General features: G+C 45.9%; 1 protein-coding gene across 1 annotated transcript in view; it reads right to left on the bottom strand.

The window, feature by feature from the left end:
* Positions 1 to 15818: 15818 nt before the first annotated feature.
* Positions 15819 to 19274, bottom strand: part of CDH5 (cadherin 5) — a 37565-nt gene continuing 34109 nt past the window's right edge. Inside the window, exon 12 of the mRNA XM_061387413.1 lies at positions 15819 to 17935. Within this exon, the coding sequence (XP_061243397.1) occupies positions 17421 to 17935 (515 nt within the window). The 3' untranslated portion in view covers positions 15819 to 17420. The remainder of the gene's footprint in view (positions 17936 to 19274) is intronic.

Here is a 19274-nt window from a genome sequence, read left to right as displayed (position 1 = left end):
ACCCCTAGTCACTCATTTGTTAGAGAAAACGTGATTGTATGTGTGTGTCTTTTTTTTTTTTTCTTTTTTAAAATTCAGTCATGCTGTGTATCATGTGGGTTCTTCGTTCCACAACCAGGGATTGAACCTGAGGTCCCTGCATTTAAAGTGTAGAGTCTTAACCGCTGGATCACCAGGGAAGTGATCCTTTTAGTGGCTTTTAGTGGCTTTTAGAGCCTTTTAGTGGCTTTGATTCTTTTTGGAGAAAAATGGTGTAGAAATAAACAAACCAGTGCAGAAAACATGGATAGCAACCTTACGTGTGTTGAGCATTTCCACCGCTTATTTCAGAGGATGTTACAGGGGAAGAGTGTGGTTTGGAGGGGCTGACTTGGCACATAGGAGGTACGCAATACACTGGTGAGGCATTGGCCAGCGGGGCAAGGATGGAACACAGAGGATCACATGGGGCCTCTGCTTTCTCCAACTGCCAGAAAGCAGAGAGAAGTTCACTCCGGCCTGGTTCAGGAGCTCTGGACTTGGAGCCAGAAAATCTGGGTTCCATTCACTCTCTTTTTCATGGGCTGTGAGTCCTGGGACAAATCCCTGTCCTTTAAGAAACTTTGTCCAGCAGAAGGTCTCCATCAGGCACTGCCTGGGGCCTGAGTCTCCTGTCCAGACTGTGGTCCCTCCCCTGGAGCAGCAACCAAATATGAAGGGAACTCTTTTTTTTTTAGTTGAAATACAGTTGACTTTATGGGCTTCCCTAGTTGGTGTGTGGTAGAGAACCCATTTGCCAATGCAAGAGACCTGGGTTCAACCCCTGGGTCAGGAAGATCCCCTGGAGAAGGAAATGGCAATGCACTCCAGTATTCTTACCTGGGAAATCCTATGGACAGGGGGCATGGCGGGCTACAGTCTATGGGGTTGTAAAGAGTTGGACACAACTTAGTGACTGAAAAAACAACATTGTTGATTGACAATGTTGTGTTAATTACTGCTGTGCAGAAGAATGATTCAATTATACCTATACACATTCTTTTTTTTTTTTTTTTTGCCTGGGTGGTCATCTTGAAGATGTGTGATCTAAAAAGGCTTGATGGATCTCTGTGATCTAATATTCTTTTCCATTATGGTTTATCCTAGGCTAGTGAGTATAGTTCTCAGTGCCATACAGTAGGACCCTGTCGTTTATCCATTCTGTATATAAAAGCTTACATCAGCTAACCCCACCCCCACTTCATCCCTTCCGCAGCCCACTTCCCCTTGGCAACCAGAAGTCTGTTCTCTGTGTCTCATAAATAGGTTCGTTTGTGTCATATTTTGGAGTCCACAGGCAAGTGATCATATGGCATTTGTCTTTCTTGACTTACTTCACTTAGTATGATAATCTCTGCATCCATGTTGCTGCTAAGGGCATTGTTTCATTCTTTTATATCAGTTCAGTCATTCAGTTGTGTCTGACTCTTTGTGACCCCATGGACTGCAGCACACCAGGCTTCCCTGTCCATCACCAACCCCTGGAGCTTTCTCAAATTCATGTTCATCGAGTTGGTGATGCCATCCAACCGTCTCATCCTCTGTTGTCCCCTTTACCTCTTGCCTTCAATCCTTCCCAGCGTCAGAGTCTTTTCCAGTGAGTCAGTTCTTCGCATCAGGTGGCTAAAGTATTGGAGCTTCAGCTTCAGCGTCAGTCCTTTCAATGAATATTCAGGACTGATTTCCTTTAGGATTGACTGGTTGGATCTCCTTGTAGTCCAAGGGACTGAGTAGTATTCCATTGTATGTATATGCACCACATCTTCTTTATTCATCTATTGATGAATAAATTGAATAAATTATGTTGTTCCCATGTCTTGACTGTTGGGAATAGTGCTGTTGTGAACGTAGGGGTGCATGTGTTTTTTTGAATTAGAGTTTTGTCCGGATATTTGCCCAGGAGTGGGATTGCTGGCTCATATGGTAATTCTATATTTAGTTTTCCGAGGAGCCTCCATACTGTTTTCCACAGTGGTTGCACCAGCTTACATTCCCACCAACAGTGTATGAGGGTTCTGAAGGGGACTCTTAACCCTGCCTCCTCTTTCTATCTTGGCTTTCTCCACCAGAGTTCCTGGGGACTCTTGGTAACTTGGGAACGCTCAGTGCCACCTATTCACATTCATAGGACTCAGAAGAACAGGCAGTTGTGGAACCCAGCAAGATGGCTGGGGGTGCTTCAGTGCACCTGTGCCTGCTCCCCTTAAGCAAGCTCAGTAGCTCAGGAGCCTAGGGGAGCAGGCAGGCAGACACAGCCCGGACCCCTCTCTTGCCCTCTCATTTGAGGAGTCTGTCTGCTCTTTGCTTTGAGCTGACCAGAGTGGACTTGAAATGCTGCTAGGAGAACTCATCTCCCAGAAGTATGTTAAGCATGTTCCCCAAATGCAGTACAGAAAGATGTATACCCCCAGCCTGGATTAGCTGAGCCTTTGCCCTTGGGGGACGTAGGGCAGAAATCCTGCAGAGTCTTGTGAATTTGACCCTCTGGGGAATAAGCTGTTTCTTAGCCTCTCTGTTTGGACTGTATTGCCTTGTTCCTTTTAACAACATCATGAGAAACGCTGGGCTGGATGAAGCACAAACTGGAATCAAGATTGCCAGAAGAAATATCAGTAACCTCAGACATGCAGATATTACCACCCTTATGGCTAAAAGTGAAGAACTAAAGAGCCTCTTGATGAGAGTGAAAGAGGAGAGTGAAAAAGTTGGCTTAAAGTTCAGCATTCAGAAAACTAAGATCATGGCATCTGGTCCCATCACTTCATGGCAAATAGATGTGGAAACAGTGGCAGACTTTAATTTTTTGGGCTCCAGAATCCCTGCAGATGGTGACTGCAGCATGAAATTAAAAGATGCTTGCTCCTTGGCAGGAAGGTTATGACCAACCTAGATAACATATTAAAAAGCAGAGACATTACTTTGCCAACAAATGTTCGTCTAGTCAAGGCTATGCTTTTTCCAGTGGTCATGTATGGATGTGAGAGTTGGACTATAAAGAAAGCTGAGCACCGAAGAATTGATGTTTTTGAACTGTGGTGTTGGAGAAGACTCTTGAGAGTCCCTTGGACTGCAAGGAGATCCAACCAGTCCATCCTAAAGGAGATCAGTCCTGGGTGTTCATTGGAAGGACTGATGCTGAAGCTGAAACTCCAATGCTTTGGCCACCTGATATGAAGAGCTGACTCATTTGAAAAGACCCTGATGCTGGGAAAGATTGAAGGCAGGAGAAGAAGGGGACAACAGAGGATGAGGTGGTTGGATGGCATCACTGACTCAATGGACATGAGTTTGGGTGAACTCCGGGAGTTGGTGATGGACAGGGAGGCCTGGCATGCTTCAGTCCATGGGGTCGCAAAGAGTCGGACACGACTGAGGGACTGAACTGAACTGAACAATGTGCTACAAGCATCGCATAAGTAGGGCACATGCTGCCCTCAATATAAGCTTTTTTCAGCTCGGTCTGGAAGAAAGGACACCCCTCCACTGCAGCGCTGGCACTTCCTTAGATCAAACCACACCCTAGCTTAAGCCCTTCAGTAGTTTCCCATTGCTATAGGGCCAGGTCCACATTAGAAAAGACAGTCAAGATCCTTTCTGATCTGGTCCCTGCCTGCCTCTCTAGGTTCTACTTCAGTCACTTTCCCCCTCACCCACTGGGCTCCACCCATCTCCAGCATCTGAAAGCCCCCTTTGTAGCGGCTTCTCTGGCTTTATTTTCCCTCAGGTTGAATTAATATTTCCTTCATCTGGGGCCCCACAACACACTTCACATTTCAAAGTGATTGAAATTGTGTAAGGTTTTCTTTTGTGTTTGTACATACATTCCACCCTATTTATGAGCCTTTGGAGGGGAAGAGCAGGAGTTACTCAGTCCTGTGTCCCCAGCTCAGGATCTGGCCAAGGGCTCCATAAGCCTTTGTTGCACCAGTGGAGTTGGAGCATAAAGATACCCGCAGCTGTGCTGAAACAGGGGACTGCCTTGAGCATCCTGTCTGCTCTCGTGTTGTTCTAGTCCTTTTCCCTCCCTGTCGCTTCTCAGGATATCTCTTCTAGCTTTCCTCCTCCTTCCATTTGATAGTTATAAGCTTCACAGAAGAGCTGTAGCTTTCTTGAGAGAACAGGACTATGCTGTATTCACAAACCAGGTTTGGTAAGAAGGACTGCATTCTTACCAGGACATTGCTAACTGCATAGCAGTCCTTTGGAAGTCAAACAAAGTGTACTCTTTTTTATTTAAAAAATAATTTTAGACTTACAGAAGAATTGCAAACATAAGAGTTCATGTATATCCTTCACTCAGATTCCCCTAGTGATAACGAGTTATACAGCCATAGTACAATGATCAAAACCAGGAAAGTAACATGGGTAGAATATTTTTATTGTATATTATGTGAAATTCTCTAATTTTTACCTAATGTTCCTTTTCTGTTTCAATATCTGCTTCAGGATCCCAACTTGCTTGCAGTTGTGTCTCCTCAGACTCTTCTGGTCTATAACAGTTCCTGATTTCTTTCCTTGCTTTTATGAACTTGGCATCTCTGAGGAGTACCGATCAGTTACATAGAAGCATTTCCTTTGCTTCTGGTTGGTTTCCAGGTGATTGAAGGTCCTGGAGGTGTGTGGTCAGGATGAGTTCTAGATAAGTGCTTCTTTTTCCTTTCCCTTATCATTCTGCTTGATTCTCTTGGGCTTCTCTGGAGCAGGAGTCAGGGGAAGAAGCCATTCTGTGGAGGTGACCAGTGTTTCTTGACCTTGGGTGGTTACCATCATAGTCAGAGTTCCCAATCACATCTGCAGTCAATTATATAGTTAACCATGCACATTGACCTTGGGATGGCACAGACTCCTTGCTCCTCCTCCTTCTCTGCACATCTCCCCTCGCCCAGTTGTCCTTGTTGATAAGAGATGAGAGGAGGAGGCTTTAGGACTGGCACACCTGTGCACACACTTTCCTGGAGTCATGCTCTCTGGGACACCTTTGCCAAGTCTGCTCAGGGACTGGCTGGTGTATAGGGTAGGGGGACCATGTGCTGAGCCTTATAGCCCCCCTGCTACTCACCAGTGATGGGCTGTGTGGCCCATGAAGTTAGGGACAAGGGCAGAGGCCTGGGAGAGGAGGCAGCTGTGGTACCAAAGTGCCAGTCAGCTCAGCCGTAGCACATTCAATCACAGCACTTTCAGTCAATACTGGGCTTTTTGAGGAATGATGGAGGAACATCCTAGAATCCAGTCACCTAGTTTATTCACTCAAATTTTCATCTGCCCATTTATTTGAACAGAGTAAGGCCTGGTTCGTTTTTGTTGTTATTTTGGTTATTGCTGTCATTAAGTATGAGGACCTAGGGATGAATACAACTTAAGCCCTGCCCTAGAGTGCTGGAGGGGGTGAGGAATAAGGGAGGCAAGCCATAGAAGACCTCAGCACCATGTGACGAGGGCTCTGTTGAAGGGATATATTAAGTTTGTGGGAACAAGGGAGAGGGAGTGACTTAATTGTGACAAGGATGTGCGTTGGATGGGGCAGGTGATGCTAAAGGATTTAGAAGAGTTAGGCCGACAAACAGGGAAGGAACTCATGTTCCATCCAGGGGAACAGCCCGTGCAAGGGCCTGGAGTGCAGAAAGCCTGTGGCTAGCGAAGAGATAGAAGACTCCCCACACCTCACTCCTTCATTCATTCATCTACCTGTTTGTTCTGGGCCGGCTTTCCTGGGAACGGGGCCACCGAGGTGAGGCGGATCTGGCCTTGCCTAAGGGCCTCACAGCCAGGGTGGGGAGCTGCACAGTTATTATGAGAGCACAAATACACATAGTGCCTTAGGGAGGAGGGAGGGATGGTAGGGAAGCCTTCTTGGAGGAGGATATCTTTGAGGTTTGATTGGAGGAGGAGTTGAGCAATAAAGAAGCAGAGATGGTCACTCTTTGTAGAGAGAGTATCATGTGCCAAGACTCAGGGGCCATCTGTTTATTCATTCACTTATTATATGTATTCATTCAACAAATATGTATTGAATACCAGCTATGTGTCTGTACTATGCATAGAGATTTCAAAGTGAACAATTATGGACCTGACATGGAGAGTTTTAGTTACTTTAGGCTAAATTATGCTTTGGTGACAACCCCCAAATCTTAGTGGTTTACTACAGTCAAGGTTTATTTATTAATTTTTATTTGCTTGTTTATTTTTGGCTGCATTGGGTTTTCTTTCCTGCTCTGGGGCTTTCTCTAGTCGTGGTAAGTGAGGGCTGCTCTTTGTTGTGGTGAGCAGGCTTCTCACTGAAGTGGCTTCTCTTATTGTGTAGCGCTGGCTCTAGGCACGGGCTTCAATAGTTGTGCACAGGCTGAGTTGCTCCATGGCATGTGGGATCTTCCCAGACTAGGGATCGAACCCCTGTCCCCTGCATTGGCAGGTGGAGTCTTAAGCATTGGACCACCAGGGAAGTCCCTTAAGGTGTATTTTTCACTCAAGTTATGTGTTCATTGCTGGTGGCAAAGAGGAGAGATGGTAGAACCATGAACTGCTCCAAAGAGGCAAATGTCTCTTCCACTCTCATTTGGGAGAGTGCATCACCTGGCCAAATTTGACATCAGTGGGTTAGGGATGGGTAGACCTCCCACAGAGAAGGGCAGTGCATATTTTGACTGAAAAGGCAACCTACCGTATGGTCTGAGGAAAAGTAGCTTAATATGACTGGAATGTCCAATATGAGTGTAACTAAGAAAATAAATTTTAAGGAGAAGCCAGATTATGCATGGCCTTGAGTACCAGGCTGAAGGCTTTGGACTCTTATGTCTGGCAGTGGAGAGCCATGGCAGGTTTGAAAAATTCTATTGAGGACTGTTCAGCAAAGAAGTGTAAGATCGTATCTGCACTTCAGAAAAATCATTTCAGTATTAGCAGGAGAATGGCTGGCAGGGGTTTAGGCTAGAGGTAGGAAGAACAATTCGGAAATGTTGGGGGTACCATAGTACAGAGAACAAAGTGGGTTCCAACTAAGGTTGGAACAGTAGAGAAGGGGAGGAGAGGGCTTCAAGAGGTGTCAAGACTAGAATCGAGGGAGTTATTGTTCGACAGATAGTTCAGAGAGAAAGAAGGAATGAGTATGTGTTCCAGAGGCACCTTGTGCACCAGTGAAGTAACCAATAAATTAACTGCTTATAGAGTGAGACCCTGATAAAATATTTCTCCATTAAAATTTTTTTTGATAATTAAAAAAATTAATGCTTACTTTTTTGGAGTATATGTTCTATGATTTTGACAAATGCGTAGAATTGTATAACCACTACCACAGTTAAGATAATGAAAAGTCCTTCTTGTGGAGCTTCTCTTTGTTAAGCCATTCCTCCCCTGCAACTCCTAGAAACCCTGATCTGTTTTCTGCTGGTATCAGTCAGTCAGTTCAGTCGCTCAGTCATGTCCGACTCTTTGCGACCTCATGAATCGCAGCACGCCTCCCTGTCCATCACCAACTCCCGGCGTTTACTCAAACTCTTGTCCTTCGAGTCGGTGATGCCATCCAGCCATCTCATCCTCTGTCATCCCCTTCTCCTCCTGCCCACAATCCCTCCCAGCATCAGAGTCTTTTCCAATGAGTCAACTCTTCGCATGAGGTGGCCAAAGTACTGGAGTTTCAGCTTTAGCATCATTCCTTCCAAAGAACACCCAGGACTGATCTCCTTTAGGATGGACCGGTTGGACCTCCTTGCAGTCCAAGGGACTCTCAAGAGTCTTCTCCAACACCACAGTTCAAAAGCATCAATTCTTCGGCGCTCAGCCTTCTTCACAGTCCAACTCTCACATCCATACATGACCACAGGAAAAACCATAGCCTTGACTAGACAGACCATTTGCCTTTTTCAGAATGTTGTATAAATGGAATCATGTGGTATGTAGCTGGAGAAGGGCATGGCAAGAATCCTGGAGTGGGCTGCCATGGACAGAGGAGCCTCGTGGGCTCCAGCCCATGCAGTTGCAAGGAGTCCCATAGGACTGGGTGACTAACACACACAGACGCATACACACGTAGCAGCCTTTTAAGTCTGCCTTCTTTTGCCTAGCATAGTGCACTTGAGATTCATTCACGTTTTTGCATGTATCAGTGTTTCCTTTTTATTGCTAGGTAGTATTTAATTGTATGGCTGTACCACATGTATGTTTTTTAAAAAAATGCCCCAGATCACTTTTCATTATTCTCTACACTCTGCAAAGTGTTGACTTTTTATGCGATACCCCAGGCAGGGCATTTCTGTTTCTTGCTGAACACCTTGTGTCTATAGGTCTCCCTGTGCTCAGTCAGGAATAGCCTTTTCTGGTTGGTTTCCTAGGCTCAAAGATAGAGTTTTGCTTGCTTTCTTTGATGTGAGGACTCATTTCCTGCTTAGAGTCCCATATGAAAACAACCCCCGCCCCCCTGCCCCTCCTTGCACAGCTTCCTGTGTAACATCATCAAACATCCCACCAGCAACTGTTACTCAGGAGCATCAGAGGTTAACTGCACTTCCTACACCTTATGCTACAAAAGCATATTGCAAAGTCCTGTGAAGTCCCTGAGAGTTGGTAGACACTCAACTTTCCCAGACACATCCAGATCGTCTTTGGATGGACTGTGGAAATTGGTCTCAGCCTTTTCTCTTATATCTTTGAGTAATGTAGTATAAGAGTAATGTAAGATTTTCTATGCATTGCAGAATCCTGTGGGGTCACTTGGTTAGAAAACCATGTTTACTTCATCCCACAGATTATAATAGTTCAGATCCAGAAAGTTGCTGGAAATTTGGGGTTAAACAGCTCCAAAGATGCAGGTCCCACAGGACAAAGTTCAAAGGAATGATTGAAAAGTGGTCACTCAGTTGTGTCTGACTCTTTGTGATCCCATGGACTGTAGCCTACCAGGATCCTCCGTCCATGGGATTTTCCAGGCAAGAATTCTGGAGTGGGTTGCCAAAAGGAATGATTAAAAACAGCAACAACCATTTTACTGAGTTCAGAAGCAATTACTTTAAAAAGCTATCCATTGCATTAGTAGATAGTAAACTAAAAAACTTTTTTTTAAGATTAAACTTTAAATGATATTGGGGACAAACTTTGCTTATCAAATTTACTATTTTTCAATGAGAAGAAAGTGTTTACAAGTTACCATTCTTTTCTACTTATAAATATAATGCATGCTAATTAAAGAAAGTTAGAAAACACAGAATTAAGAAAAATTATTTATAATTTCCAAACCTGGAGATGGATATCTGCAAGTAAAAATGTTGAGATCTGACTGTTAATAATGCACTGGGTTCAGCTTTTTGGTTTGACCTTGAATTCAGCTCAAGATGACCATGTCACATGATATAATGGCTGCCTAGTATTGTTTTCTGGATCTGCCATAATTTACCTTACTAGTCTTTTATTGTTGGGCATTTCTGTTGTTTTCTATTTTTTACTTTATATATATGTGAAATTAACACTGTGTGTGGTCTGTGGTTTTGGTTGTAGAGATTAGAGATTCGGCCTGCCATTTTGAGGACAGTAGAATTTATGGTAAGGATTCTTAACCTGGAAGATACCTGGAACCAGGGTGCTCAAGGATGGCTGTTCTTTCTGGCCTAAGAATCAGTGCTCTAGGATTGACTTGCCAAAAGTGGGGTGCCACAGAGCTGGAGGGCTGAGTGTGGAGGGAGAGGGTCCTGGTGCATGAAGGGATAATGGGGTGCACATCCAGGGCCAGCTGCTCCCGCTAGTTGAGATTCTCCATGTCATCAGAGCTACTGGAGGTCACAGGTAACCCATCTACTTGAGAAGGTGGGGAACCAAGTACTTGCCTTTCTTTTCCCATTAGAGACTGGCATGAGGGGAGATGCAGAGCAAGTTGTGGGGCTGGACCCTGTAGCCCCCTGTCTGATCTAGGTTCCTTCAAGGTCCAGGCCCCTCAGAACCAGAGGTGTACGTTAGGATACCCAGGTGTTCCATCTCAGGGATGCTGGAGAGTCCTGAGCATGTGTTGAGGCCCTGTGCCCCCTAGTGGTCACTTTCTCCATTACTAGCACAATGGGCATGGATGAAGTTTCCGGCAGCCTCTAAGCCCCCAGATCTAGGGAAATCTCTTGCAGAGCCATACTTTCCTGGGAGCCAAAGGCATGTGCTACTCCCAACTCTCTCTTAACTTGCTGTGTGACTCTGGCCACTTTTTATTTCACAGAACCTTCAGGTCAGCCAGAGTGGAGAGCTTAGGGCCTTCCAAGAAAGATAGAGTTCCGGAAAGATACCTTTCTGGGTCTCATTTTACATGCGTGTGTGTTCAGTCATGTCCGACTCTTTGTGACCCCATGGACTGTAGCCCGCCAGGCTCCTCTGTCCATGGAATTCTCCAAGCAAGAATACGGGAGTGGGTTGCCATTCCCTGCTCCAGGGCCTCGCTTTAGTCAACTGTGAAATGAGGAAAGTGATGCTGGCCTCGTTTGGCTTGAGGAAGGGCTCAGAACCTCTTTAGCTTCTGCCCACTTTGCCCTGGTGGGGGTCCCAGAGTTGGCTGGAGCAGGTGCGTGCAGTGTGGCAAGCAGATTCCAGGGAGCATGGATTTTTGCCCTTTCATGGCATCCACTAAAGGCTGCTAATTGAGAGATGAGCTCTCTGGTTTCATGAGGATCACTCCTGCCACCTTAGGGTAAACAGGAGTCAGAGAGAATGTGGCCAGGGTGGCATCGTGCTCAGAGCCAGGCCCCTCTGGAAGGCTGGAGGGATAGGGACTCTGTGATTTGGGAGTGCCTGGGAGACTTCTTGGAGCTGAAGGTAGTACACAGATCTCATGGGCTTCAGGGGTTGGACAACCGTGAATTCAGAGGGCAGACACTTCAAACAGGAAAATAGAGTTCAAAAACCAATCTGAGGGGATGACATCAGCAGGAATGGCAGAATAAGGAAATCCTCTCTTCCATAAAAGCAATGAGAACACTGGAAAAATGATCAAAATCAACCTTTTCAGAACTTTGGAAATTACCCAAAGGCTTGAAACAATCCAAGGAGTATTCATTGAAAACAAATAGCTAAGGGAATTCCCTGGCAGTCCAGTGGTTAGGAGTGGTTAGGACTCAGCGCTTTCACTGCCAAGGGCCAGGAACTGCCCAGTGAGCCAAGATCCCACAAGCTGCTTGGCATGGCAAACAAGAACAAACATCAACAACGAAACAAAAAAGGAAGCGGCAAAAACCAAATGGCTAAGTTGTGGTAAGAATAGTTAACTTTGCAGTTAAAGCTTTGTTTTAACTTGCCTTAGTCCCATCCACTTCTCTCTAGCCCAGTAGTCACCTTGAAACCCAATAGCTCCACAGTTGTAGTGAAAATCAGCAGCCTGGCAACCACTGGAAGGAGCAGAACAGAATATAAACTCCTCCAAAGCTCAGTTCCTAGATACCTGGTGTCTTTTGACCTATCTGGTGCTTCCTAAGGTGAGCTCCCTTGAAAGGCTGTGTTTATTTGACCCAACTTAAAGCTTGCTTAATGCAAACAAGCGTTTCTTCCCCCACCCCCCTGCAGAGCATTTGTTGAAAATGATTGGTGAGAGTCTTTTAACGTCACAATTGCCTTAGGCAGTGATAACAGGCAAGGCAAATAAGAAGCCGACCAAAAATTTTAAAGGAAAACTTAAGGAATAAACTGTCTACAGAGGGCTTTGAAAAACTTTGGCATATCCTAGGAATCTAAAAGGCCACTCATATGTGTAGAGCTGTGCACATTCTCAGGGAAGACCTGGGAAGGCCCTAAGCTCTCACCTCTGGCTCATCTTGAAACTCTGTGCAACAGAAAGTAAAGGCTAAGACAGACTTGTAAACTGTCTGCCTGAGCAGAAGTTCCCCAACACACGCAAAGAACCCTTGGCAAATGCTGAGAGACTTCTTCCTTCCAGGCATTTAAGGGACTCTGTCTAGTCACTAACTGACTACTACCAAAGAGAGTAGCATGTGGACGGTGACTGCAGCCAAGAAATTAAAAGACACTTGCTCCTTGGAAGGAAAGCGATGGCAAACCTAGATAACATGTTAAAAAGCAGAGACATCACTTTGCTGACAAGGTCCATCTAGTCAAAGCTGTGGGTTTTCCAGTAGTCATGTACGGATGTGAGAGTTGGACCATAAAGAAGGCTGAGTGCCAAAGAATTGATGCTTTTGAATTTTGGTGCTGGAGAAGACTCTTGAGAGTCCCTTAGACTTCAAGAAGATCAAACCAGTCATACCTAAAGGAAATCAATCCTGGGCTATTTTTTTCAAGGGCTATTGCTGAAGCTGAAGCTCCAATACTTTGGCCACTTGATGTGAAGAGCCAACTCATTGGAAAAGACCCTGATGCTTGGAGAGATTGAAGGCATAAGAAGTGGGCAGTAGAGGATGAGATGGTTAGATGGCATCACCAACTGAATGGACGTGAATTTCAGCAGACTGGGTAATAGTGGATGACAGGGAAGCCTGGTGTGCTGCAGTCCATGGGGTCACAAAGAGTCAGACATGACTTACCAACTGAACAACAACAGTCAAAGAGAGACTTCAGTAGCTACACACAACAAACGAAAGTCAATACAAGCTGTAGCACCAAGAAAACCTAGCAACAACAAACTCTGGTTTCCACAGTTGCCATATTGTATTATTTAAATACTAATTTTCTACAAAAATTATGACGCATGCCAAGAAATAAGAAAAATGGCCCATTGACAGGAAAACAAGCAATCAACAGAAACTATCCCTAAAGAAACCCAAATGTTGGTCTTATTAGACAAATACTTTAAGCCAGTTATTTAAAATATGTCCAAAGAACTAAATGAAACCATGTCTAAAGAATGAAAGAGAAGTATGAGACCGATGTGTCATCAAATAGGGGATGTCAATAAAGAGGCTTTAAAAAGAACCAAATAGAAATTCTGGAGTTGAAAGTACAGTAAGTGAAATAAAAATTCACTTGACGAGCTCAAGAGCAAATGTGAGTTGGCTGAAGAAAGGGTCAGCCAACTTGAAGATAGGTAAAATGAGATAATCTAGTCTGAGGAACAGAAAGAAGAAAGAAATGAATAGAAATCTAGATGTCCATAGGAAATTAGCAGTATATTAACAAATGCATAATGGGAGTCCCAGAGGAGGGGAGGGCTTCTCTAATAGCTCAGATGGTAAAGAATCCACCTGCAATGCAGGAGACCTGGGTTCGATACCTGGGTCGGGAAATCCGCTAGAGAAGGAATTGGCAACCCACTCCAGTATTCTTGCCTGGAGAATTCCATGGACAGAGGAGTCTGGTGGGCTCCAATCCACGGGGTCTCAAAGAGTCGGATACAACTGAGCGACTAACACACACAGAGGACAGGAGAGAGTGCGATAGAATATTTGAAAAAATCATGGCCCCAAACTTCTCAAATTTTATAAAAATATTAATATATACATTCAAGAAGTTCAGTGGATTCCAAGTAAGATCAACTCTAGAACCTATCCTAGGCACATCATAATGAGACTGTTGAAAATCACAGAGTCAGGGACTATTGATAGCAGCAAGAGAGAAATAATTTATCACATAAAATTTTCCTCAATAAGATTAACAGTCAACTTCTCATCAGAAGCCAGGGCGGTCAGAAGGCTGTGGGATGAAATTCAAAGGGCTGAAAGAAAAGGTATATCAACTATTAATTCTGTAGCTAGCAAAACTACCCTACAAAAAAATAAACGTGAAATCAAGTCTTCCCAGATGAAATGGAGAGATTCCACACTAGAAGACTCTCCCTACAGAAAATACTAAAGGGATCATTCAGGCTGAAGTGATAGATGGTAGACAGTAACTTGAATTCACATGAAGAAATAAAGATCAGTGATAAAAGTAACTATATAGGTAGATACAAAAGACAGTATATATGTAGCTTGAAATTCTCTTTTCCCCTCCTATACGATTTGAGAGACAACTGCATAAAGCAATAAACACACATCTGTGTGGTTGGGCATACAAGCTATAGCACTGTGATACACGCAAACAGTGACACCACAGAGGAGGCGGGAGGAAGTGGAGGTATTAGGGGCAAGGCTTTGTACACAACTTCAATTGAGTTGGGACAAATTTTACCTGGATTGTTCTAAGAGTTAAGATTTTAAGTATAATCATTAGGAGAACCACTAAGAAAATAACAATACAGTAAAAGAAATTGCAGGAGAATTAAAATAGTACACTAAAAGATATCTGATTAACTTAAACAGAGGAACAAAAAAGACAAGACATAGAAAACAAACAGGAAAATGACAGACGTAAATCCTGCCTTACTAGTAATCACATTACATGTAAAAGGATTAAATACTTCAATAGCAGAGACTGGTAGGGATGGATAAACTGCCATGATCCAACTATGTTTTGTTCACGGAAGACACGCTTTATAGTAAAAGACAACATTTCAGAGACTGGTAGGATGGATAATCTGCCACGATCCAACTATATTTTATTTACAGAAGATACTTTATATTAAAAGACACAAGTAGGTTGAAAAGGAAAGGGTAGGAAAGATATACCATGTAAACAGTAACCAAAAGACAGCTGGAGTGACTCTACTAATATCAGACAAATCAGACTTAAAAATCATGACTACATACAAAGAGGTACATTTTATAATGCTAAAAGGGTCAGTCCATCAAGAAGAAGACATAACAATTGTAAGCCTATATGCCTCTAACAACAGAGACCCAAAATGCATGCAGCAAAAACTGACAGAATCGAAGGGAGATGTATACAATTCAGCAGTGCTAGTTGGAGATTTTAGCACTAAACTTTCAATAAAATTTATATACTAGCGAGAAAGAAGATCAGTGTGGAAACAAAAGACTTGAACAACCCTAACATACCACTATGGAACACTCCATCACAACAGTAGAATACATACTCCTCTCCAGTGCACGTGGAACATTCTCCAGGATAAACTATATGTTAGGGTATAAAACTACTATAAATTTACTAGTTTAAATCATAAACTTTACAAGGATTTAAATCATAAAAATTCTCTGACCACAGTGGAATGAAATTAGAAATCAATAACGGAAGGAAATTGGGAAATTCCCTAATATTTGGAAATTAAACAATACATTTCAAATAACCGATGGATCAAGAAATCACAAGGGAAATTAGAGCAAAATTGGAATTAGGACATATTGACCCCTGAGAGCTCCAAGAAGTAGTGTTTATTCAGAGCACAGTTTGCAAAATGCCATCCCTGAGAGAGACACTGCCCAGGAAACCCTGCTGGCAGGGGTAAAGGAGCCAGGGGCCTTGCTGAAGTGAGTTTCATCTCTCACCTCCCCAATTCAAGTCCTAAGTCTGTCAGGGAGGCCTCCTACTCTCATTTTTGATTGCTTCCTATTCTCATTTTTGATTTCCAGGCAGGACCTCCATGTTGGGGTTCACACACCCGAGTGAAGTGCCAGCTGCTCAGTCACTGTTGTCAGCCAGCTAATTAGAGATTGATTTCCTCCCTCACTGCTGATTTATCTCACCTACCTGGTCCATTTGCCACTTGCAAAAGGTGTGGCAGCTCAGCTGCTAGAGGCCCTGCCTGTTGTGTAGAGTCAGGGGGGGTTGGGGGGCATGTGCAGGCTGAGGGAAGGCATGGACCTCTGGGAGGAGACCAGGATGGATGAGGTGTCCCTTGTCATTCTCTGCTGCAATCACTTTCCTACAGTATGTGTCTGAAATCCTGCCTGCAAGTGTCATCTTGCACTCTGGGTTCCTCTGATGGTGGTGGCGGTGCTGGTGGTGGCATGTATGTGCTTCTATTTCTCATGAGCTCACTTAGCTCTAGAAAGAGACGTATTTCAAGATTTTTCTTTATTTAATTCTTAAAAAAATACAGTATGTTCCATGCACCAGTGTAGCCTATATATATATATATATATAGTCATTATTAGTAGAGCAGTTACTACAATGATAGGAAACAGATGGTTACAGGAATTTCTTGATCCAACTAAAAAACCTGAAATAAAATTGTTAACCTAAATAGAAACCTGCTAATTATGCAAATACCCTTATTCTATATGTCTATGAGAGCTAGAAATGTGTTAAGTATTATTAGTATAAAAAATATAAAAAACCTAGATATTAGTTAAAGATTAAAAGTCAGTATTATCTACAGTCCCCTGAATTGAGGGGCCTTGCCCACAGCAGGAGCCTTGGTCCATGACAGAGGGTGAATTGGAGAATTTGCCTCCTTTCTCCTCTCCCCTCTCCTGTTGAGTGATGCCCCTTCCCCAAGATGTGGTGCAGTGGAAAGTTCCATATGTGGCTGAAAGTGGAAGAGACACAGGCGACCACAGGACTTGAGCAGGGGCCTTGCCTTGTGCAGGGAGGGGGCCCTGCTGGGGTTCCCTGAGATGTGGCAGCAATGAGGTGTGAAGACAAATGACACGGCTCTGTTGTGTAGTCATGGGTCACATCCTAAGTGCCACTATGCCAAGAGATCAAGAGTAGATGGAAAGAAAGAAAAAAAGAGCATGAACGAGTCACCAGGAGATATGGGGAGAGGTCTTTCATTCTGGGAACACCTACCCTGCTTCCCAGGCAAAACTGGAGGGGTGTCATGAGTCTCCAATTGGGGTCACAGTGACCCCCAGCCCCTTCCGGAGGGAGTGGGTGTGAAGGTGGCCCTCACCCTATGATCTGGTGTCACACGTGGTCTCCACTGCTCCTCCAGGGAGAATTCACAGTTGCTTCAGAGTTCAACAAGCCACTTCCCTGACCTTGGCTGGATTTTCAATACACAGTACAGCATAGTTACAGGCACAGCGGGCCAGTGAGGTCACCTTGGGACCCAAGGCTGGGAAATGTCAAGGGGCCCTTCCTCTCTCTCTTGACAGGCCTGGGGAGAGGCTGAGGAATGCGGGGGTACTTGGGAGCGTGTGAGGAAGCTGAGGTGGGACAAGCATGATGGGTGGTCCCAGTTTCTGGTAGGACAGGGCTACAGAGAGTCTTGGCCCATGGTCATGCTGTCCAGCCTTTTGCCTCCAGGCTGACAGGCACCAGGGCTCCCCAGCCTCCCCAGGGGGTTCAGGGACCTCAAGGGAAGACCCCCACCCCAACCCCTGCGGCAACTGAGCATAAGCCACTTTGAAGAGCCAGAGAGAATCTTTGAGTTGGACCCGTGATTCCAGATGACAGGGTTATATGGATGTCTTAACCCAGACAGCATACCAGCCTTGATTTTCCAGCATTTGGGGAGTACCCATAGCTGAAATATGTTCTGGGACGTTTCAGGAACTTGGATTTTGCCAACCAAGGTGGTGAAGTCTCTGTGACCTGCAAGGAAGGGCTGTTAGGCTGGGACAGGAGTGTTACAACTGGAGGCCTCAATGCCTCGTGTCCGACTAGCCTGAGCTGCAAGTGGTCTGGGTCCCAGGCCCAGAGGCCTGTGACCCCTAATACACCAGCTCCTCCTGGGGGTCTGAGCCATACAGCTCGGCCAGCATCTTGAACCTCGGTCCCCAGTCATTGAGAAAGTCGTAATCAATGTCCGAGTCCGATGAATCCGTGCCCAGGGAGCTGAGGGACTCGGCAATGGACTCGGCGCCCTCGTAGCCGTAGATGTGCAGCGTGTCATAGGGTGGGCCGCCGCCGTCGTGGTCCGCCTCGTCCTTCTTCACCCCGATCATGGCGGCCATCTCCCCGGGCGCATGCGCCCCGGGCGCTTGCCGGGGTGGCTTCTGCACCTGAGCGTAAAGAGACGGCCGCGCGTCCAGCGCTGGGCGTGGGGGCTTGGCCCCGCCGTGGCGCGCAGAGTTGAGCACTGACACGTCGTAGCTGGTGGTGTCCATCTCGCCACCGCCCTCCTCATCGTAGGTGACCAGCTGCTCGTGGATCTCCGGCACGCTCTTGCCATGGGCGCGGGCCTGCTTCCGGAGCCGCCTCCGCAGAATGATGAGGAGGGTGATCACTGCGGTCAGTGAGCCAGAGTTGGTCAGGCTGGGCGGAGGCTTCCCCCCGCTCCCTTCTACCTCCCAGGTCCACTTGCTCCCTCCTCTCCTCCCTGGGCATCCCTGGGCCAGCCCAGCTCCCGGTGGCACGTGGGCCAACATAGAAGCTTTGGTTCCCTCTGGTCTCATGGTGGGTCCACCCTCAGCACCCTCACTCCCAGCCCAGAGTCATGTCCATCCCACCCCCACCCCAGGGTATGATCTTTGTTGGTGTTACTGGCCACAGTAGGGGTGGGAGGAGAGGAACACAGTGGACGTTCTCTCAAGTTCATTTTCTCCTGCCACTCTCCTTCCCATCTAACTGCATCCTCAATTCCTCCTACCTCTTAGCACTGTGACAGATTCTCTGTCATCTGCAAAGGCCAGGAGGCCAGAGGTTGGGGCAGAAGAGGGGAAAAGATGGAGTTGGAATTTGGGGTGCAAAGATTCTGAGCCATGATGATGATGGTGGGTCATGACGGTGCTGGTGGACATGGCTCCTGTTGCAGCAGCAGCAGCCACTCTTGAGCACACCTACTGTGTGCTACATGCTGGCATGGTGGTGGCACGTTTTCATGTTCTTTTACTCAGTTCGGTTCAGTCGCTCAGTCGTGTCCGACTTTTTGCGACCCCGTGAACTGCAGCACACCAGGCCTCCCTGTCCATCACCAACTCCTGGAGTCCACCCAGACCCATGTCCATCGAGTCGATGATGCCATCCAACCATCTCATCCGGTACTATTATCCCATTTTACGTAAGTGGACTGATCTCAGAGAAGCTGAGTTCCTTGCCCAGAGTCCCGTGATCAGACAGTGGTGTGATGTTGGCCCTGCTCAGAGCTCTGAGGGGTATGACTGCATAAGGGTTGCCAGCCCTAGGAGGGGTGGACTGTGTGGGGCAGAGAGCTCCTGGAAGTAGGCCCAGAACATCCCTAGATTCTGTCCTTCTAGCCTGGAGTCACTTAAACTGTTAATAGGAAGCCAGGATGGGCCTCTGAGTCTGTTTCCTTGTCTGTAAAATGCCAGTGATGACGCCTCTGCTGTTTACATCGGATACAGTGGCTGCGAGGTTAGGTGCAATTCTGTGTGTGGTGGGGATGCCAGTGTCATCATTATTACAGATTTTTATTGAGAGGGGAATCTCAGTCTGGACTCTTGGCCACAGACGGGGGGCTCTGCCAGGGGGCCTCTCAGGGGAGCCACTGGCAGGAAAGGCCTGGAGCCTCACTGTGTCCCCGGCCCTGTCACTGGAGTGCGCAGGGTGACCTCTGACCACCCAAGGGCCTCCTCTGCATGGCTGGCTCCTGCCCCACGTAAAAA

Source organism: Bos javanicus, chromosome 18 (assembly GCF_032452875.1).
Source record: "Bos javanicus breed banteng chromosome 18, ARS-OSU_banteng_1.0, whole genome shotgun sequence".
Lineage (NCBI taxonomy): Eukaryota > Metazoa > Chordata > Mammalia > Artiodactyla > Bovidae > Bos > Bos javanicus.
The sequence above is the reverse complement of the archived record's forward strand: the minus strand, read 5'-3'. Positions and strand labels throughout refer to the sequence as shown.